Source organism: Mobula hypostoma, chromosome 1, assembly GCF_963921235.1.
Source record: "Mobula hypostoma chromosome 1, sMobHyp1.1, whole genome shotgun sequence".
Lineage (NCBI taxonomy): Eukaryota > Metazoa > Chordata > Chondrichthyes > Myliobatiformes > Myliobatidae > Mobula > Mobula hypostoma.
The window spans coordinates 182,695,416-182,712,500 of record NC_086097.1 but is presented as its reverse complement, the minus strand read 5'-3'; the positions used below and the strand labels follow the sequence as shown (position 1 = coordinate 182,712,500).

General features: G+C 51.1%; 1 protein-coding gene across 2 annotated transcripts in view; it reads left to right on the top strand.

Annotated features, from left to right (window-relative positions):
- LOC134353239 (amiloride-sensitive amine oxidase [copper-containing]-like) overlaps positions 1 to 17,085 on the top strand; it is a 69,443-nt gene that overhangs the window by 50,416 nt on the left and 1,942 nt on the right. For both annotated transcript variants that reach the window (XM_063061281.1, XM_063061273.1), the window contains exons 3-4: positions 13,237 to 13,525; positions 16,866 to 16,998. In XM_063061281.1, coding sequence (XP_062917351.1) covers positions 13,237 to 13,525; positions 16,866 to 16,998 — 422 coding nt within the window. The remainder of the gene's footprint in view (positions 1 to 13,236; positions 13,526 to 16,865; positions 16,999 to 17,085) is intronic.

Below are 17,085 nucleotides of genomic sequence, written 5' to 3'. Positions count from 1 at the left end.
CAGTTACACATGCCAACAGTGTGACTCTCCCTCAGTCCCCCTCTAACAGTGTGACTCTCGCTCAGTTACACCGCTTCAAGTGTGTCACTCCCTCAGTACCACACTCCAACAGTGTGACTCTCCCTCATGTAAACCCCTCCAACCGTGTGACTCTCCTTCAGTACACCCCTCCAACAGTGTGACTCTCCCTCAGTACCACCACTCCAACACTGTGACACTCCCTCAGTACACTACTCCAACAGTGTGACACTCCCTCAGTACCACCACTCCAACAGTGTGACTCTCCCTCAATACACTACTCCCACAGTGTGACTCTCCCTCAGTACCGCCCATCAAACACTGTGACTCTCCCTCAGCACACCACTCCAACAGTGTGACTCTCTCATGTACACCCCTCCAACCGTGTGACTCTCCTTCAGACCACCCCTACTACAGTGTGACTCTCCCTTAGTACCGCCCATCCAACAGTGTGTCACTCCCTCAGTACCACCACTCCAACAGTGTGACTCTCCCTCTGTACACCCCTCTAACAGTGTGACTCTCGCTCAGTTACACCGCTTCAAGTGTGTCACTCCCTCAGTACCACACTCCAACAGTGTGACTCTCCCTCATGTAAACCCCTCCAACCGTGTGACTCTCCTTCAGTACACCCCTCCAACAGTGTGACTCTCCCTTAGTACCGCCCATCCAACAGTGTGACTCTCCCTCAGTACCACCACTCCAACAGTGTGACTCTCCCTCAGTACCACCCCAACAGTGTGACTCTCCCTCAGTACCACCACTCCAACACTGTGACACCCCCTCAGTACACCACTCCAACAGTGTGACACTCCCTCAGTACCGTCCCTCCATCAGTGTGACTCTACCTCAGTACACCACTCCCACAGTGTGACTCTCCCTCAGTACCGCCCATCCAACACTGTGACACTCCCTCAGCACACCACTCCAACAGTGTGACTCTCCCTCATGTACACCCCTCCAACCGTGTGACTCTCCTTCAGTACACCCCTCCAACAGTGTCACTCTCCCTTAGTACCGCCCATCCAACAGTGTGACTCTCCCTCAGTACTACCCCTCCAAAAGTGTGACTGTCCCTCAGTACACCACTCGAACAGTGTGACTCTCTCTCAGTTACACCCTTCCGACAGTGTGACTCTCCCTCAGTACCGTCCATCCAACAGTGTAACTCTCCCTCAGTCCCACCCCTCCAAAATTGTCACCCTCCCTCAATCCGCCGCCAACAGTGTGACTCTCCCTCAGTTACACACGCCAACAGTGTGACTCACCCTCAGTACACCACTCTGACAGTGTGACTCTCCCTCAGTACCGTCCCTCCAACAGTGTGACTCTCCCTCAGTACCGCCACTCCAACAGTGTGACTCTCCCTCAGTACACCCTCCAACAGTGTGACTCTCCCTCAGTACAACTACTCCAACAGTGTGATTCTCCCTCAGTTACACCCTTACAACAGTGTGACTCTCCCTCAGTACCGTCGCTCCAACAGTGTGACTCTCCCTCAGTACCACCACTCCAACACTGTGACACTCCCTCAGTACACCACTCTGATAGCGTGACTCTCCCTCAGTCCCCCTCCAACAGTGTGACTCTCCCTCAGTTACACATGCCAACAGTGTGACTCTCCCTAAGTCCCCCTCTAACAGTGTGACTCTCGCTCAGTTACACCGCTTCAAGTGTGTCACTCCCTCAGTACCACACTCCAACAGTGTGACTCTCCCTCATGTAAACCCCTCCAACCGTGTGACTCTCCTTCAGTACACCCCTCCAACAGTGTGACTCTCCCTTAGTACCGCCCATCCAACAGTGTGACTCTCCCTCAGTACCACCACTCCAACAGTGTGACTCTCCCTCAGTACTGCCCCTCCAACAGTGTGACTCTCCCTCAGTACCACCACACCAACACTGTGACACCCCCTCAGTACACCACTCCAACAGTGTGACACTCCCTCAGTACCGTCCCTCCATCAGTGTGACTCTCCCTCAGTACCACCACTCCCACAGTGTGACACTCCCTCAGTACCACCACTCCAATAGCGTGACTCTTCCTCAGTACCACAACTCCAACAGTGTGACTCTCCCTCTATACACTACTACAACAGTGTGACTCTCCCTCAGTACCACCACTCCCACAGTGTGACACTCCCTCAGTGCCACAACTCCAACAGTGTGACTCTCCCTCTATACACTACTACAACAGTGTGACGCTCCCTCAGTACCGCCCATCCAACAGTATGAATCTCCCTCAGTGCCACCCCTCCAACAGTGTGACTCTCCCTCAGTACACCACTCCCACAGTGTGACTCTCCCTCATGTACACCCCTCCAACCGTGTGACTCTCCTTCAGTACACCCCTCCAACAGTGTCACTCTCCCTTAGTACCGTCCCTCCAACAGTGTGACTCTCCCTCAGTACACCCTCCAACAGTGTGACTCTCCCTCAGTACCGCCACTCCAACAGTGTGACTCTCCCTCAGTACACCCTCCAACAGTGTGATTCTCCCTCAGTTACACCCTTACAACAGTGTGACTCTCCCTCAGTCCCAACCCTCCAACAATGTGACCCTCCCTCAGTCCCCCTCCAACAGTGTGCCTCTCGCTCAGTACCACCCCTCCATCAGTGTGACTCTCCCTCAGTTACACACGCCAACAGTGTGACTCTCCGTCAGTACTCCACTCCGACAGTGTGACTCTCCCTCAGTACACCCTCCGACACTGTGACACTCGCTCAGTACCGCCCCTTCAACAATGTGACTCTCCCTCAGTACCACCACTCCAACAGTGTGACTCTCCCTCAGTTACACTCTTCCAACAGTGTGACTCTCATTCAGTCCCGTCCCTCCAACAGTGTGACCCTCCCTCAGTCCCCCTCCAACAGTGTGACTCTCCCTCAGTTACACATGCCAACAGTGTGACTCTCCCTCAGTCCCTTCCCTCCAACAGTGTGACCCTCCCTTAGTCCCCCTCCAACCGTGTAACTCTCCCTCTGTTACACATGCCAACAGTGTGACTCTCCCTCAGTACACCACACAGACAGCGTGACTCTCCCTCAGTACAGCACTCCGACAGTGTGACTCTCGCTCAGTTACACCGCTTCAAGTGTGTCACTCCCTCAGTACCACACTCCAACAGTGTGACTCTCCCTCATGTAAACCCCTCCAACCGTGTGACTCTCCTTCAGTACACCCCTCCAACAGTGTGACTCTCCCTTAGTACCGCCCATCCAACAGTGTGACTCTCCCTCAGTACCACCACTCCAACAGTGTGACTCTCCCTCAGTACCACCACTCCAACACTGTGACACCCCCTCAGTACACCACTCCAACAGTGAGACACTCCCTCAGTACCACCACTCCAATAGCGTGACTCTTCCTCAGTACCACCACTCCAACAGTGTGACTCTCCCTCAGTTACACCCCTCCAACAGTGTGACTCTCCCTCAGTACCAACCCTCCCGCAATGTTACTCTCCCTCAATTCCGCCACTCCAACAGTGTGACTCTCCCTCAGTACCGCCACTCCAATTGTGTGACTCTCTCTCAGTTACACCACTCCAACAGTGTGACTCTCCCTCAGTTCCGCCACTCCCACAGTGTGACACTCCCTCAGTACCACCCCTCCACTCCCTCAGTACTGCCCCTCCAACAGTATGACTCTCTCTCAGTACCACCACTCCAACACTGTGACACTCCCTCAGTACTGCCCCTCCAACAGTGTGACTCTCTCTCAGTACCACCACTCCAACACTGTGACACTCCCTCAGTACACCACTCCAACAGTGTGACTCTCCCTCAGTACCACCACTCCAACAGTGTGACTCTCCCTCTATACACTACTCCCACAGTGTGACTCTCCCTCAGTACCGCCCATCAAACACTGTGACTCTCCCTCAGCACACCACTCCAACAGTGTGACTCTCTCTCATGTACACGCCTCCAACCGTGTGACTCTCCTTCAGACCACCCCTACAACAGTGTGACTCTCCCTTAGTACCGCCCATCCAACAGTGTGTCACTCCCTCAGTACCACCACTCCAACAGTGTGACACTCCCTCTGTACCGTCCCTGCAACAGTGTGACACTCCCTCAGTCCCACCCCTCCAACAGTGTGACTCTCCCTCAGTTACACATGCCAACAGTGTGACTCTCCCTCAGTACTGCCCCTCCAACAGTATGACTCTCTCTCAGTACCACCACTCCAACACTGACACTCCCTCAGTACCACCACTCCAATAGCGTGACTCTTCCTCAGTACCACCACTCCAACAGTGTGACTCTCCCTCAGTTACACCCCTCCAACAGTGTGACTCTCCCTCAGTACCAACCCTCCCGCAATGTTACTCTCCCTCAATTCCGCCACTCCAACAGTGTGACTCTCCCTCAGTACCGCCACTCCAATTGTGTGACTCTCTCTCAGTTACACCAGTCCAACAGTGTGACTCTCCCTCAGTTCCGCCACTCCCACAGTGTGACACTCCCTCAGTACCACCCCTCCCGCAATGTGACTCTCCCTCAGTACACCACTCCCACAGTGTCTCTCCCTCAGTCCCACCACTCCCACAGTGTAACTCTCCCTCAGTTGCACCCCTCAAACAGTGTGACTCTCCCTCAGTACATCCTCCAACAGTGTGACTCTCCCTCAGTTCCGCCACTCCCACAGTGTGACACTCCCTCAGTACCACCCCTCCCGCAATGTGACTCTCCCTCAGTACACCACTCCCACAGTGTCTCTCCCTCAGTCCCACCACTCCCACAGTGTAACTCTCCCTCAGTTGCAGCCCTCAAACAGTGTGACTCTCCCTCAGTTCCGCCACTCCAACAGTGTGACTCTACCTCAGTCCCACCCTCCAACAGTGTGACCCTCCCTCAGTCCCCCTCCAACACTGTAACTCTCCCTCAGTACACCACTCCAACAGTGTGACTCTCCCTCAGTTACACACTCCAACAGTGTGACACTCCCTCAGTCCCCCTCCAACAGTGTGACTCTCCCTCAGTCCCCCTCCAACAGTGTGACTCTCCCTCAGTACCGCCACTCCCACAATGTGTCTCTCCCTCAGTACACCACTGCAACAGTGTGACTCTCCCTCAGTTCCGCCACTCCAACAGTGTGACTCTCCCTCAGTCCCACCCCTCCAACAGTGTGACTCTCCCTCAGTTACACACTCCAACAATGTGACTCTCCCTCAGTTACACACTCCAACAGTGTGACCCTCCCTCAATCCCCCTCCAACAGTGTGACTCTCCCTTAGTACCGCCACTCCCACAGTGTGACTCTTCCTCAGTACCACCATTTCAATAGTGTGTCTCTCCCTCAGTACCGTCCCTCCAACAATGTGTCACTCCCTCAGTACCACTACTCCCACAATGTGTCTCTCCCTCAGTACACCACTCGAACAGTGTGACTCTCCCTCAGTCCCACCACTCCCACAGTGTGACTCTCCCTCCATTGCACCCCTCGAATAGTGTGACTCTCCCTCAGTACCATCCCTCTAACAGTGTGACTCTCCCTCCGTTGCACCCCTCGAACAGTGTGACTCTCCCTCAGTCCCGCCCCTCCCGCAGTGTGACTCTCCCTCAGTACCACCACTCCCACAGTGTGACACTCCCTCAGTACCACCACTCCAATAGCGTGACTCTTCCTCAGTACCACAACTCCAACAGTGTGACTCTCCCTCTATACACTACTCCAACAGTGTGACGCTCCCTCAGTACACCACTCCCACAGTGTGACTCTCCCTCAGTACCGCCCATCCAACACTGTGACACTCCCTCAGCACACCACTCCAACAGTGTGACTCTCCCTCATGTACACCCCTCCAACCGTGTGACTCTCCTTCAGTACACCCCTCCAACAGTGTCACTCTCCCTTAGTACCGCCCATCCAACAGTGTGACTCTCCCTCAGTACTACCCCTCCAAAAGTGTGACTGTCCCTCAGTACACCACTCGAACAGTGTGACTCTCTCTCAGTTACACCCTTCCGACAGTGTGACTCTCCCTCAGTACCGTCCATCCAACAGTGTAACTCTCCCTCAGTCCCACCCCTCCAAAATTGTCACCCTCCCTCAATCCGCCGCCAACAGTGTGACTCTCCCTCAGTTACACACGCCAACAGTGTGACTCACCCTCAGTACACCACTCTGACAGTGTGACTCTCCCTCAGTACCGTCCCTCCAACAGTGTGACTCTCCCTCAGTACCACCCCAACAGTGTGACTCTCCCTCAGTACCACCACTCCAACACTGTGACACCCCCTCAGTACACCACTCCAACAGTGTGACACTCCCTCAGTACCGTCCCTCCATCAGTGTGACTCTACCTCAGTACACCACTCCCACAGTGTGACTCTCCCTCAGTACCGCCCATCCAACACTGTGACACTCCCTCAGCACACCACTCCAACAGTGTGACTCTCCCTCATGTACACCCCTCCAACCGTGTGACTCTCCTTCAGTACACCCCTCCAACAGTGTCACTCTCCCTTAGTACCGCCCATCCAACAGTGTGACTCTCCCTCAGTACTACCCCTCCAAAAGTGTGACTGTCCCTCAGTACACCACTCGAACAGTGTGACTCTCTCTCAGTTACACCCTTCCGACAGTGTGACTCTCCCTCAGTACCGTCCATCCAACAGTGTAACTCTCCCTCAGTCCCACCCCTCCAAAATTGTCACCCTCCCTCAATCCGCCGCCAACAGTGTGACTCTCCCTCAGTTACACACGCCAACAGTGTGACTCACCCTCAGTACACCACTCTGACAGTGTGACTCTCCCTCAGTACCGTCCCTCCAACAGTGTGACTCTCCCTCAGTACCGCCACTCCAACAGTGTGACTCTCCCTCAGTACACCCTCCAACAGTGTGACTCTCCCTCAGTACAACTACTCCAACAGTGTGATTCTCCCTCAGTTACACCCTTACAACAGTGTGACTCTCCCTCAGTACCGTCGCTCCAACAGTGTGACTCTCCCTCAGTACCACCACTCCAACACTGTGACACTCCCTCAGTACACCACTCTGATAGCGTGACTCTCCCTCAGTCCCCCTCCAACAGTGTGACTCTCCCTCAGTTACACATGCCAACAGTGTGACTCTCCCTCAGTCCCCCTCTAACAGTGTGACTCTCGCTCAGTTACACCGCTTCAAGTGTGTCACTCCCTCAGTACCACACTCCAACAGTGTGACTCTCCCTCATGTAAACCCCTCCAACAGTGTGACTCTCCCTTAGTACCGCCCATCCAACAGTGTGACTCTCCCTCAGTACCACCACTCCAACAGTGTGACTCTCCCTCAGTACTGCCCCTCCAACAGTGTGACTCTCCCTCAGTACCACCACTCCAACAGTGTGACTCTCCCTCAATACCACCACTCCAACACTGTGACACCCCCTCAGTACACCACTCCAACAGTGTGACTCTACCTCAGTACCTCCATTCCAACAGTGTGACTCTTCCTCAGTACCACCACTCCAATAGCGTGACTCTTCCTCAGTACCACAACTCCAACAGTGTGACTCTCCCTCTATACACTACTACAACAGTGTGACGCTCCCTCAGTACCGCCCATCCAACAGTATGAATCTCCCTCAGTGCCACCCCTCCAACAGTGTGACTCTCCCTCAGTACACCACTCCCACAGTGTGACTCTCCCTCAGTACCGCCCATCCAACACTGTGACACTCCCTCAGCACACCACTCCAACAGTGTGACTCTCCCTCATGTACACCCCTCCAACCGTGTGACTCTCCTTCAGTACACCCCTCCAACAGTGTCACTCTCCCTTAGTACCGCCCATCCAACAGTGTGACTCTCCCTCAGTACTACCCCTCCAAAATTGTCACCCTCCCTCAATCCGCCGCCAACAGTGTGACTCTCCCTCAGTTACACACGCCAACAGTGTGACTCACCCTCAGTACACCACTCTGACAGTGTGACTATCCCTCAGTCCCCTCCAACAGTGTGACTCTCCCTCAGTACACCACTCTGACAGTGTGACTCTCCCTCAGTACCGTCCCTCCAACAGTGTGACTCTCCCTCAGTACCGCCACTCCAACAGTGTGACTCTCCCTCAGTACATCCTCCAACAGTGTGACTCTCCCTCAGTACAACTACTCCAACAGTGTGATTCTCCCTCAGTTACACCCTTACAACAGTGTGACTCTCCCTCAGTACCGTCGCTCCAACAGTGTGACTCTCCCTCAGTCCCAACCCTCCAACAATGTGACCCTCCCTCAGTCCCCCTCCAACAGTGTGCCTCTCGCTCAGTACCCCCCCTCCAACAGTGTGACTCTCCCTCAGTTACACACGCCAACAGTGTGACTCTCCCTCAGTACTCCACTCCGACAGTGTGACTCTCCCTCAGTACACCCTCCGACACTGTGACACTCGCTCAGTACCGCCCCTTCAACAATGTGACTCTCCCTCAGTACCACCACTCCAACAGTGTGACTCTCCCTCAGTTACACTCTTCCAACAGTGTGACTCTCATTCAGTCCCGTCCCTCCAACAGTGTGACCCTCCCTCAGTCCCCCTCCAACAGTGTGACTCTCCCTCAGTTACACATGCCAACAGTGTGACACTCCCTCAGTCCCGTCCCTCCAACAGTGTGACCCTCTCTCAGTCCCCCTCCAACCGTGTAACTCTCCCTCTGTTACACATGCCAACAGTGTGACTCTCCCTCAGTACACCACTCAGACAGCGTGACTCTCCCTCAGTACAGCACTCCGACAGTGTGACTCTCGCTCAGTTACACCGCTTCAAGTGTGTCACTCCCTCAGTACCACCACTCCAACAGTGTGACTCTCCCTCATGTAAACCCCTCCAACCGTGTGACTCTCCTTCAGTACACCCCTCCAACAGTGTAACTCTCCCTTAGTACCGCCCATCCAACAGTGTGACTCTCCCTCAGTACCACCACTCCAACACTGTGACTCTCCCTCAGTACTGCCCCTCCAACAGTGTGACTCTCCCTCAGTACTGCCCCTCCAACAGTATGACTCTCTCTCAGTACCACCACTCCAACACTGTGACACTCCCTCAGTACTGCCCCTCCAACAGTGTGACTCTCTCTCAGTACCACCACTCCAACACTGTGACACTCCCTCAGTACACCACTCCAACAGTGTGACACTCCCTCAGTACCACCACTCCAATAGCGTGACTCTTCCTCAGTACCACCACTCCAACAGTGTGACTCTCCCTCTATACACTACTCCCACAGTGTGACTCTCCCTCAGTACCGCCCATCAAACACTGTGACTCTCCCTCAGCACACCACTCCAACAGTGTGACTCTCTCTCATGTACACGCCTCCAACCGTGTGACTCTCCTTCAGACCACCCCTACAACAGTGTGACTCTCCCTTAGTACCACCACTCCAACAGTGTGACACTCCCTCTGTACCGTCCCTGAAACAGTGTGTCTCTCCCTCAGTACCACCCCTCCAACAGTGTGACTCTCCCTCAGTTACACATGCCAACAGTGTGACTCTCCCTCAATCCCCCTCTAACAGTGTGACTCTCGCTCAGTTACACCGCTTCAAGTGTGTCACTCCCTCAGTACCACACTCCAACAGTGTGACTCTCCCTCATGTAAACCCCTCCAACCGTGTGACTCTCCTTCAGTACACCCCTCCAACAGTGTGACTCTCCCTTAGTACCGCCCATCCAACAGTGTGACTCTCCCTCAGTACCACCACTCCAACAGTGTGACTCTCCCTCAGTACTGCCCCTCCAACAGTGTGACTCTCCCTCAGTACCACCACTCCAACACTGTGACACCCCCTCAGTACACCACTCCAACAGTGAGACACTCCCTCAGTACCACCACTCCAATAGCGTGACTCTTCCTCAGTACCACCACTCCAACAGTGTGACTCTCCCTCAGTTACACCCCTCCAACAGTGTGACTCTCCCTCAGTACCAACCCTCCCGCAATGTTACTCTCCCTCAATTCCGCCACTCCAACAGTGTGACTCTCCCTCAGTACCGCCACTCCAATTGTGTGACTCTCTCTCAGTTACACCACTCCAACAGTGTGACTCTCCCTCAGTTCCGCCACTCCCACAGTGTGACACTCCCTCAGTACCACCCCTCCCGCAATGTGACTCTCCCTCAGTACACCACTCCCACAGTGTCTCTCCCTCAGTCCCACCACTCCCACAGTGTAACTCTCCCTCAGTTGCACCCCTCAAACAGTGTGACTCTCCCTCAGTTCCGCCACTCCAACAGTGTGACTCTCCCTCAGTCCCACCCCTCCAACAGTGTGACCCTCCCTCAGTCCCCCTCCAACACTTTAACTCTCCCTCAGTACACCACTCCAACAGTGTGACTCTCCCTCAGTTACACACTCCAACAGTGTGACACTCCCTCAGTCCCCCTCCAACAGTGTGACTCTCCCTCAGTCCCCCTCCAACAGTGTGACTCTCCCTCAGTACCGCCACTCCCACAATGTGTCTCTCCCTCAGTACACCACTGCAACAGTGTGACTCTCCCTCAGTTCCGCCACTCCAACAGTGTGACTCTCCCTCAGTCCCACCCCTCCAACAGTGTGACTCTCCCTCAGTTACACACTCCAACAATGTGACTCTCCCTCAGTTACACACTCCAACAGTGTGACCCTCCCTCAATCCCCCTCCAACAGTGTGACTCTCCCTTAGTACCGCCACTCCCACAGTGTGACTCTTCCTCAGTACCACCATTTCAATAGTGTGTCTCTCCCTCAGTACCATCCCTCCAACAATGTGTCACTCCCTCAGTACCACTACTCCCACAATGTGTCTCTCCCTCAGTACACCACTCGAACAGTGTGACTCTCCCTCAGTCCCACCACTCCCACAGTGTGACTCTCCCTCCATTGCACCCCTCGAATAGTGTGACTCTCCCTCAGTACCATCCCTCTAACAGTGTGACTCTCCCTCCGTTGCACCCCTCGAACAGTGTGACTCTCCCTCAGTCCTGCCCCTCCCGCAGTGTGACTCTCCCTCAGTACACCCTCCAACAGTGTGACTCTCCCTCAATACCGCCACTCCAACAGTGTGATGCTCACTCAGCACTGCACACTCATGGGACCTTATTATCCTGTTTGCGGGCTGTTGGAGGTTTGATGCATTTTGGGGGTTTGAAAAGCATTAGGGTACTGTGTCTGTTTTAGGGATCCCATCACAACCCTGGAGGGAGCTTAACATCCATAGGTACATTGTATCAATAGGACAAACTGGTAGGTAGAGGGGCTGGAGAAGGCTCTGTTGGTAAAAAAATTAAATCCAATCCTTAAAATGGTGACATAGGATCTGAAGATGCAGAATCCTTTTTGGAAGAGTTAAGAAAATGCAAGGATAAAACGTTCTTGGTTTGAGTTATATATAGGCTCCCAAACAGTAACCACGATGTGGGATATATCTTACAATGGGAGATAGAAAAGTGATGTAATAAGGGCAATGTTATGATAGTTAGATTGATTTCTATATGCTGGTAAGATTTGGAAAATCATGTTGACACTGAATCCCAAGAGAGGAAATTTGAAGAATATCTATAAAATGGCTTTTTAGAGCAGCTTGTGGTTGATCCCACCAGGGAACAGGCAATTCCAGATTGGGTATTGTGTAATGAACCTGATTTGATTTAGGAGCTTAAGGTAAAGGAACCCTCAGGAGTTAGTTTTCATAATATTGTAAATTCACACAGTAACTTGAGAGGGAGAAGATTGTCAAATCTATCAGTATTCCAATATACAGCAATAGCTGGAATTTCTGGGAGCATTTCAGAAGTTGCATGATAGATACATCCCAAAGACGAAGAAGTATTCTTAAGGGATGATAAGGCAACTATGACTGATAAGGGAAGTCAACGACAGCACAGAAGCAAAAAAGAGGGCAGATAATATAGCAAAATGTAGTGGGAAGTTAGAGAATTTGAGGGGCTTTTAAAAACCAACGGAAGGCAAATAAAAGAAACATAATGAGAGAAAAGATTAAATATAAAGGTAGGCTAGCCAATAATATAAAAGAGGACACAGTTTTTTTCAGATATATAAGAGTAAAAGAGAGGCAAGAGTGGAGATCGGACCACTGGAAAGTGATGCTCGAGAGAGAGTAATGTGGGACAAAATGGGTGGATGAAATTAATCAGTATTTTTCCATCTGTCTTCTACAGTAGAAGACATCAGGAGTGTGCCAGAATTTTGACTGTCATGGGATATAAATGAGTGTAATTGCTATTACTGAGGAGAAGGTTCGGGAAATCTGAAAAGTCTGAAGTTAGATAAGTCACCTGGACTCTACCCCAAGGTTCTGAAAGAGGATGCTGAAAAGATTGTAGAGGCATGAGTAATGATCCTTCAAGAATAATCAGATACTGAAATAGTTCTAGAAAGCTGCAAAATTACAAATGTTACTCCACTCTTTAAGAAGGGAGAGAGGCAGAACAAAGGAAATTATAGCCTAGTTAGCCTGACCTCAGGGTTTGGAAAGACTTTGAAGTTCCTTTTTAAGGATGAGGTTTGGGTATGCTTGGAGGAACATGACGAAGAAGCTTCCTGCTTCTTTTCATATTATATGTCAATGATTTGGTTCATGAAATTGATGACTTTTTGGCAAAGTTTACAGATGAAACAAGGATAGATGGAGAGGCAGGTAATGTTGCAGAAGCAGGAAGTCTACAGAAAGACTGAGACAGATTATGAGAATAGGCAAAGTTTCAGATGAAGTACATTGCAGGGAAGTGTATAGTCATACTGTACATTTTAGTAGAAGGAATAAAGAGGTAGACTAAGGGGAGAAAATTAAGATATCAGAGATGGAAAGGAACTTGGGAGTCCTTGTGCAATATCGGTGGTAAGGAAGGCAAATGCTGTCTTAGCATTCATTTTGAGAGGACTAGAATATCGTGTAAAACTGAGAATGTATGTGGAGAGGATGTTCCCTATAGTGGGAAGAGCAGAGGACCAGAGGCCACAGCCGCAAAATACAAGGACGTCCCCTTGGAACAGAGGAGGAATTTCTTTCGCCAGATGGTGAATCTGTGGAATTCATTGCCACAGATGGCTATGGGGGCCAAGTCATTGGATATATTTAAAGCTGAGCTTGCTAGGTTCTTGATTATTAAGGTGTAAAAGCTTATGGAAATAAGGCAGGAGAATGAGAGGGATAATAAATGATGAAATAGCAGAATAGACTCTGAGTTGAATGGCCTAATTCTGCTTCTATGTCTTATGGTCTTGTGGTCCACAGGAACCCACAACAGCTTTGAAACATTGGAGGTCAAGCTGGAGAACATCAGCAACCCTTGGAGGCCAGGGGACCACATTGTGCAGTCTCGACTGGACCGGGTACAGAGGGCACGTGAGCGGTCAGCTGCCTTCGCTTTCCGCAAACCGCTGCCCAGGTATCTGGTCTTCTACAACCCTACACAGCAGAACAAGTGGCAGCACCCACGGGCTTATCGCATCCAGATCAACTCTCAGGCTGACCGTGTCCTGCCACAGGACTGGAAGGAGGAGAAGGCAATTACCTGGGCAAGGTAAGGTCACTGACCAATCAGGAGCAAATTCCAGGTGTGGCATCAGACACTTCATAAACCTGAGATCAATGGGAGGACCCTCCAGTCCAGCTCAGAGTGTGGGTGTGGTGTCAAGGAACACGCCCTTCTGCCCATCAAGTCCAGACTGACCAAAAACTCAAGGGCACACAAAATAGTGAGAGGTAAAAAATCTAAAAGGAATTGAAGTGTACCAGTTCACAGAAATGCAGGGAGTTTGGGTGGAAAAACTTGATAAGATATTTTATTACACCCTCTCAGAAATCCCATTATGATAGTAACCTCCCTGTTTGCTGGAGAAATTGTGGAAATCAAAATGCGAACCATTATCATCTTTTCTGGGAATGCCCCATTATCAAAGACTATTGGAGTGGGATACATAATGCCCTACAAGACATCTTTAAATGTGAAATACCCTTAGAGTAAGACCATATATTTTGGTCATATACCTCAAGAATGGTTGAAAAGAGATAAATATTTAATGAATATACTGCTGGTGGCTAGTAAAAGGACCCTTAACAGGAAATGGTTATCTCAGGAGATCCCTGCTTTGAATATATGGATGGAAATTACAATGGCTATTTCCAAAATGGAGAAGATAACAGCATCTGTTAATCATAAGTTGGAACAATTTGATTCATACTGGGAAAAATGGTTTAACTACATAACACCTCATAGGCCTGATTTTATTCTCACAAGTCAATGAATGTGTTGTTAAAAAAAATCACTGCCTGCTCTGTACATAGTTTTCTTCTTTCGATTGTTCTTTCTTTCCTCTCCTTTCTATAAGTGGACACCTCAGATAAATATTATGTGGAGACTTGTGACAAATATGATTATATGATATATATGTACAGTATCTGAAGTACATCATATGGAAATGTTTGTTTGATGATGAACTTCAATAAAAAATAAATTTAAAAAAAGGCACCTAAGAGCACATTCTTCACCCAGACGGTGGTGGGGGTGTAGAACGAGCTTCCAGATGCAGGTAGAATTCCATTTAAAAGACACTCGCACAGGTACACTGACAGGAAAGGTTCAGAAATGGGACTAAATTAGATGGGAACCTTGATCAGCATGGACCAGGTTGGCCAAAGGACCTGTTTCCATTCTGTATCACATAGAATAATACAGCCCTTCAGCCTATAATGTTGTGCCAAAATATTAAAGCTAATGACACCTAATGACTTCTGCTGACACAGTGTCAATATGCATCCATTCCCTGCACATTCATGTGCCCATCCAGATGCCTCTACTATATTTACATCTACCACCATCCCGTGCATCACATCCTAGGCACTCATTACACCGTTTTTAAAAATAAAAATCTTGCCCCTAGCATTTTCTTCAAACTTACCCCTCTCACCATAAATACATGCCCTCTTCTTTTCAGCACTTCTACCCTGCGGAGAAGAACATTGGCTGTCTGCTCTGTCTCTGCCTCACATAATTTTATAAACCTCAGCCTGCGCTGCTCCGTAGAAAACAGCCCAAGTTTGTCCAACTCCTTGTTGTAGCTCATGCGCTCTGATCTACGTAGCATCCTGGTAAGCCTCTCCCGCACCCTCTCCACAGCCTTCCCGTAAGGAGGCAGCCAGAGATGAATACTCCAGGTGCAGTCTAACTGGAGTTTTATAATGCTACAAAATAACTTCCCAACTCTTGAACTCTTGTTCCTCAACTAATTGCCTTACGTCTTCTTCACCACCCTATTAACACTTTCAAGGAGCTAAGGACTTGGACCCCAAGATCCCTCTGTACATCAACACTAATAGGGGTCCTGCCATTAACAGTGTACTGTCCACTTACATTCGATCTCCCAAAGTGCATCACCTCACACATGCCTGGATTAAACTCCCTCTGCCATTTCCTCCCCCCATATCTGCAATTGATCAAGCAATCCTCCTTCCCACCCCCAACCTTTTTATTCTGGCATCTTCCCCCTTCCTTTCCAGTTCTGAAAAAGGGTCTCACCCCAAAACGTCAACTGTTCATTAATCTCCATAGTTGCTGCCTGACCTGCTGAGTACCTTGTGTGTGTTGCTTTGGATTTTCAACATCTGCAGAATTTCTCCTAGTTATGATCTATTGTATAAACCACTGTAACCTTTGCCAGTCTTCTATGCAATCCACAAACTTACTGACCTTGCTACCTACGTTCTCACCTAAATTGTTATTACTGTATGTGATAACAGTGGAGCCAGCACCAGCACCAGTCCCTGTGACGCACTCCTGGTCCAGTGTGAACAACAACCCTCCACTATACTCTCTGACCACAACCACCAAGGCAGTTCTGTATTGCACTGGCTGCTCACCTGTATCCCATGTGATCTCACCTTCTGGACCATGGTACCCCACCTCATATCACCCACTCTCCCACTTTCTGTCTCCTTCACACTCTCCCTCTCTCTGTCACATTTCTCTCCTCACCCTATTCAAACTCTCTCTCCCTCCATCTCTCAGACATTATGTTCCTTTCTCTCCTCCTGCCATACCTTTCTCTCTCTCGTATCTTGTTTGCTCCCTTTTCCCTCCCTCATACCATGTGAATACTTCCTCTTCAATCTCTCCCTCCACCTCCCCCCACCACTCTCTTGGTCACCCACCCTCCCTCTCTTCCTCTTCTCCCCCCACTCCTCCACCCTCTTCTTCCATCATTCCCCCTCCCCACTCACACCCACTTGCCCTCCTCCACCTGTTCTCCCTCATCCGCCCTCCTCCTTCACTCTCCCTCCCCTACCCCCATCTCATCCACCCACCCCCTCCCCTCATCACCCACCTACTCCTCTAAGCTGCACACCGTGCTCCCCATCCCCCTCCCCCCAATCCCTCTCCTACCCCCCCATCAGCCCTCATTTAGCTCTGCCCCCTCCCCTTCTTCCCCAACCTCCCTGTCTACCCTTCCCCCATTGCCCCCTGTCACCCCCCCTCTCCTGCCCCCCTCAACCCTCCCATTCCCTCACTCTCCCTTATCTCCTCCCCCTGTCTCCCTCACCTCCTCCATCTGCCTTGGTCTCCCTTCCCCCCTCCCTTGCTCTCTGCCACCTACTGTCTCTTGCCCTCCCCACCTCCCTCTCCCTTCCCTCTTCTCCCCAACTCCCTCTCTCACTTCCTCTTCCCTCATCCTCTCACACCATGAATAATTCATCTTCCTCCCTCCACTTCATCTCTCCCTCTCTCACTCTCCCTCCCTTTCTCACATATTAGCTCCTCACCCTCTCTTGCCATCCCTCCCGTCCCCCTGTCCCTCTCCCATGCCCTATGAGAAGCTCCCCACTCACCCTTGCTCTCTGCTCCAGTGATGACTTCCCTGTTCCAGGTATCACTTGGCTGTCACTAAATTCCGGGAGAATGAATGTTGCAGCAGTAGCCTCTACCTGCAGAACGACCCCTGGGATCCCAATGTCAGCTTCGAGACATTCATTCACAACAACGAGAACATCACCAACCAGGTAAGCATCCAGGGTTGGAGGGGAACGGTGGGGGGTGGAGGGCGAATGTCTCCTCATAATGTCCCCACTGTTTGATGAGTGTGCGAC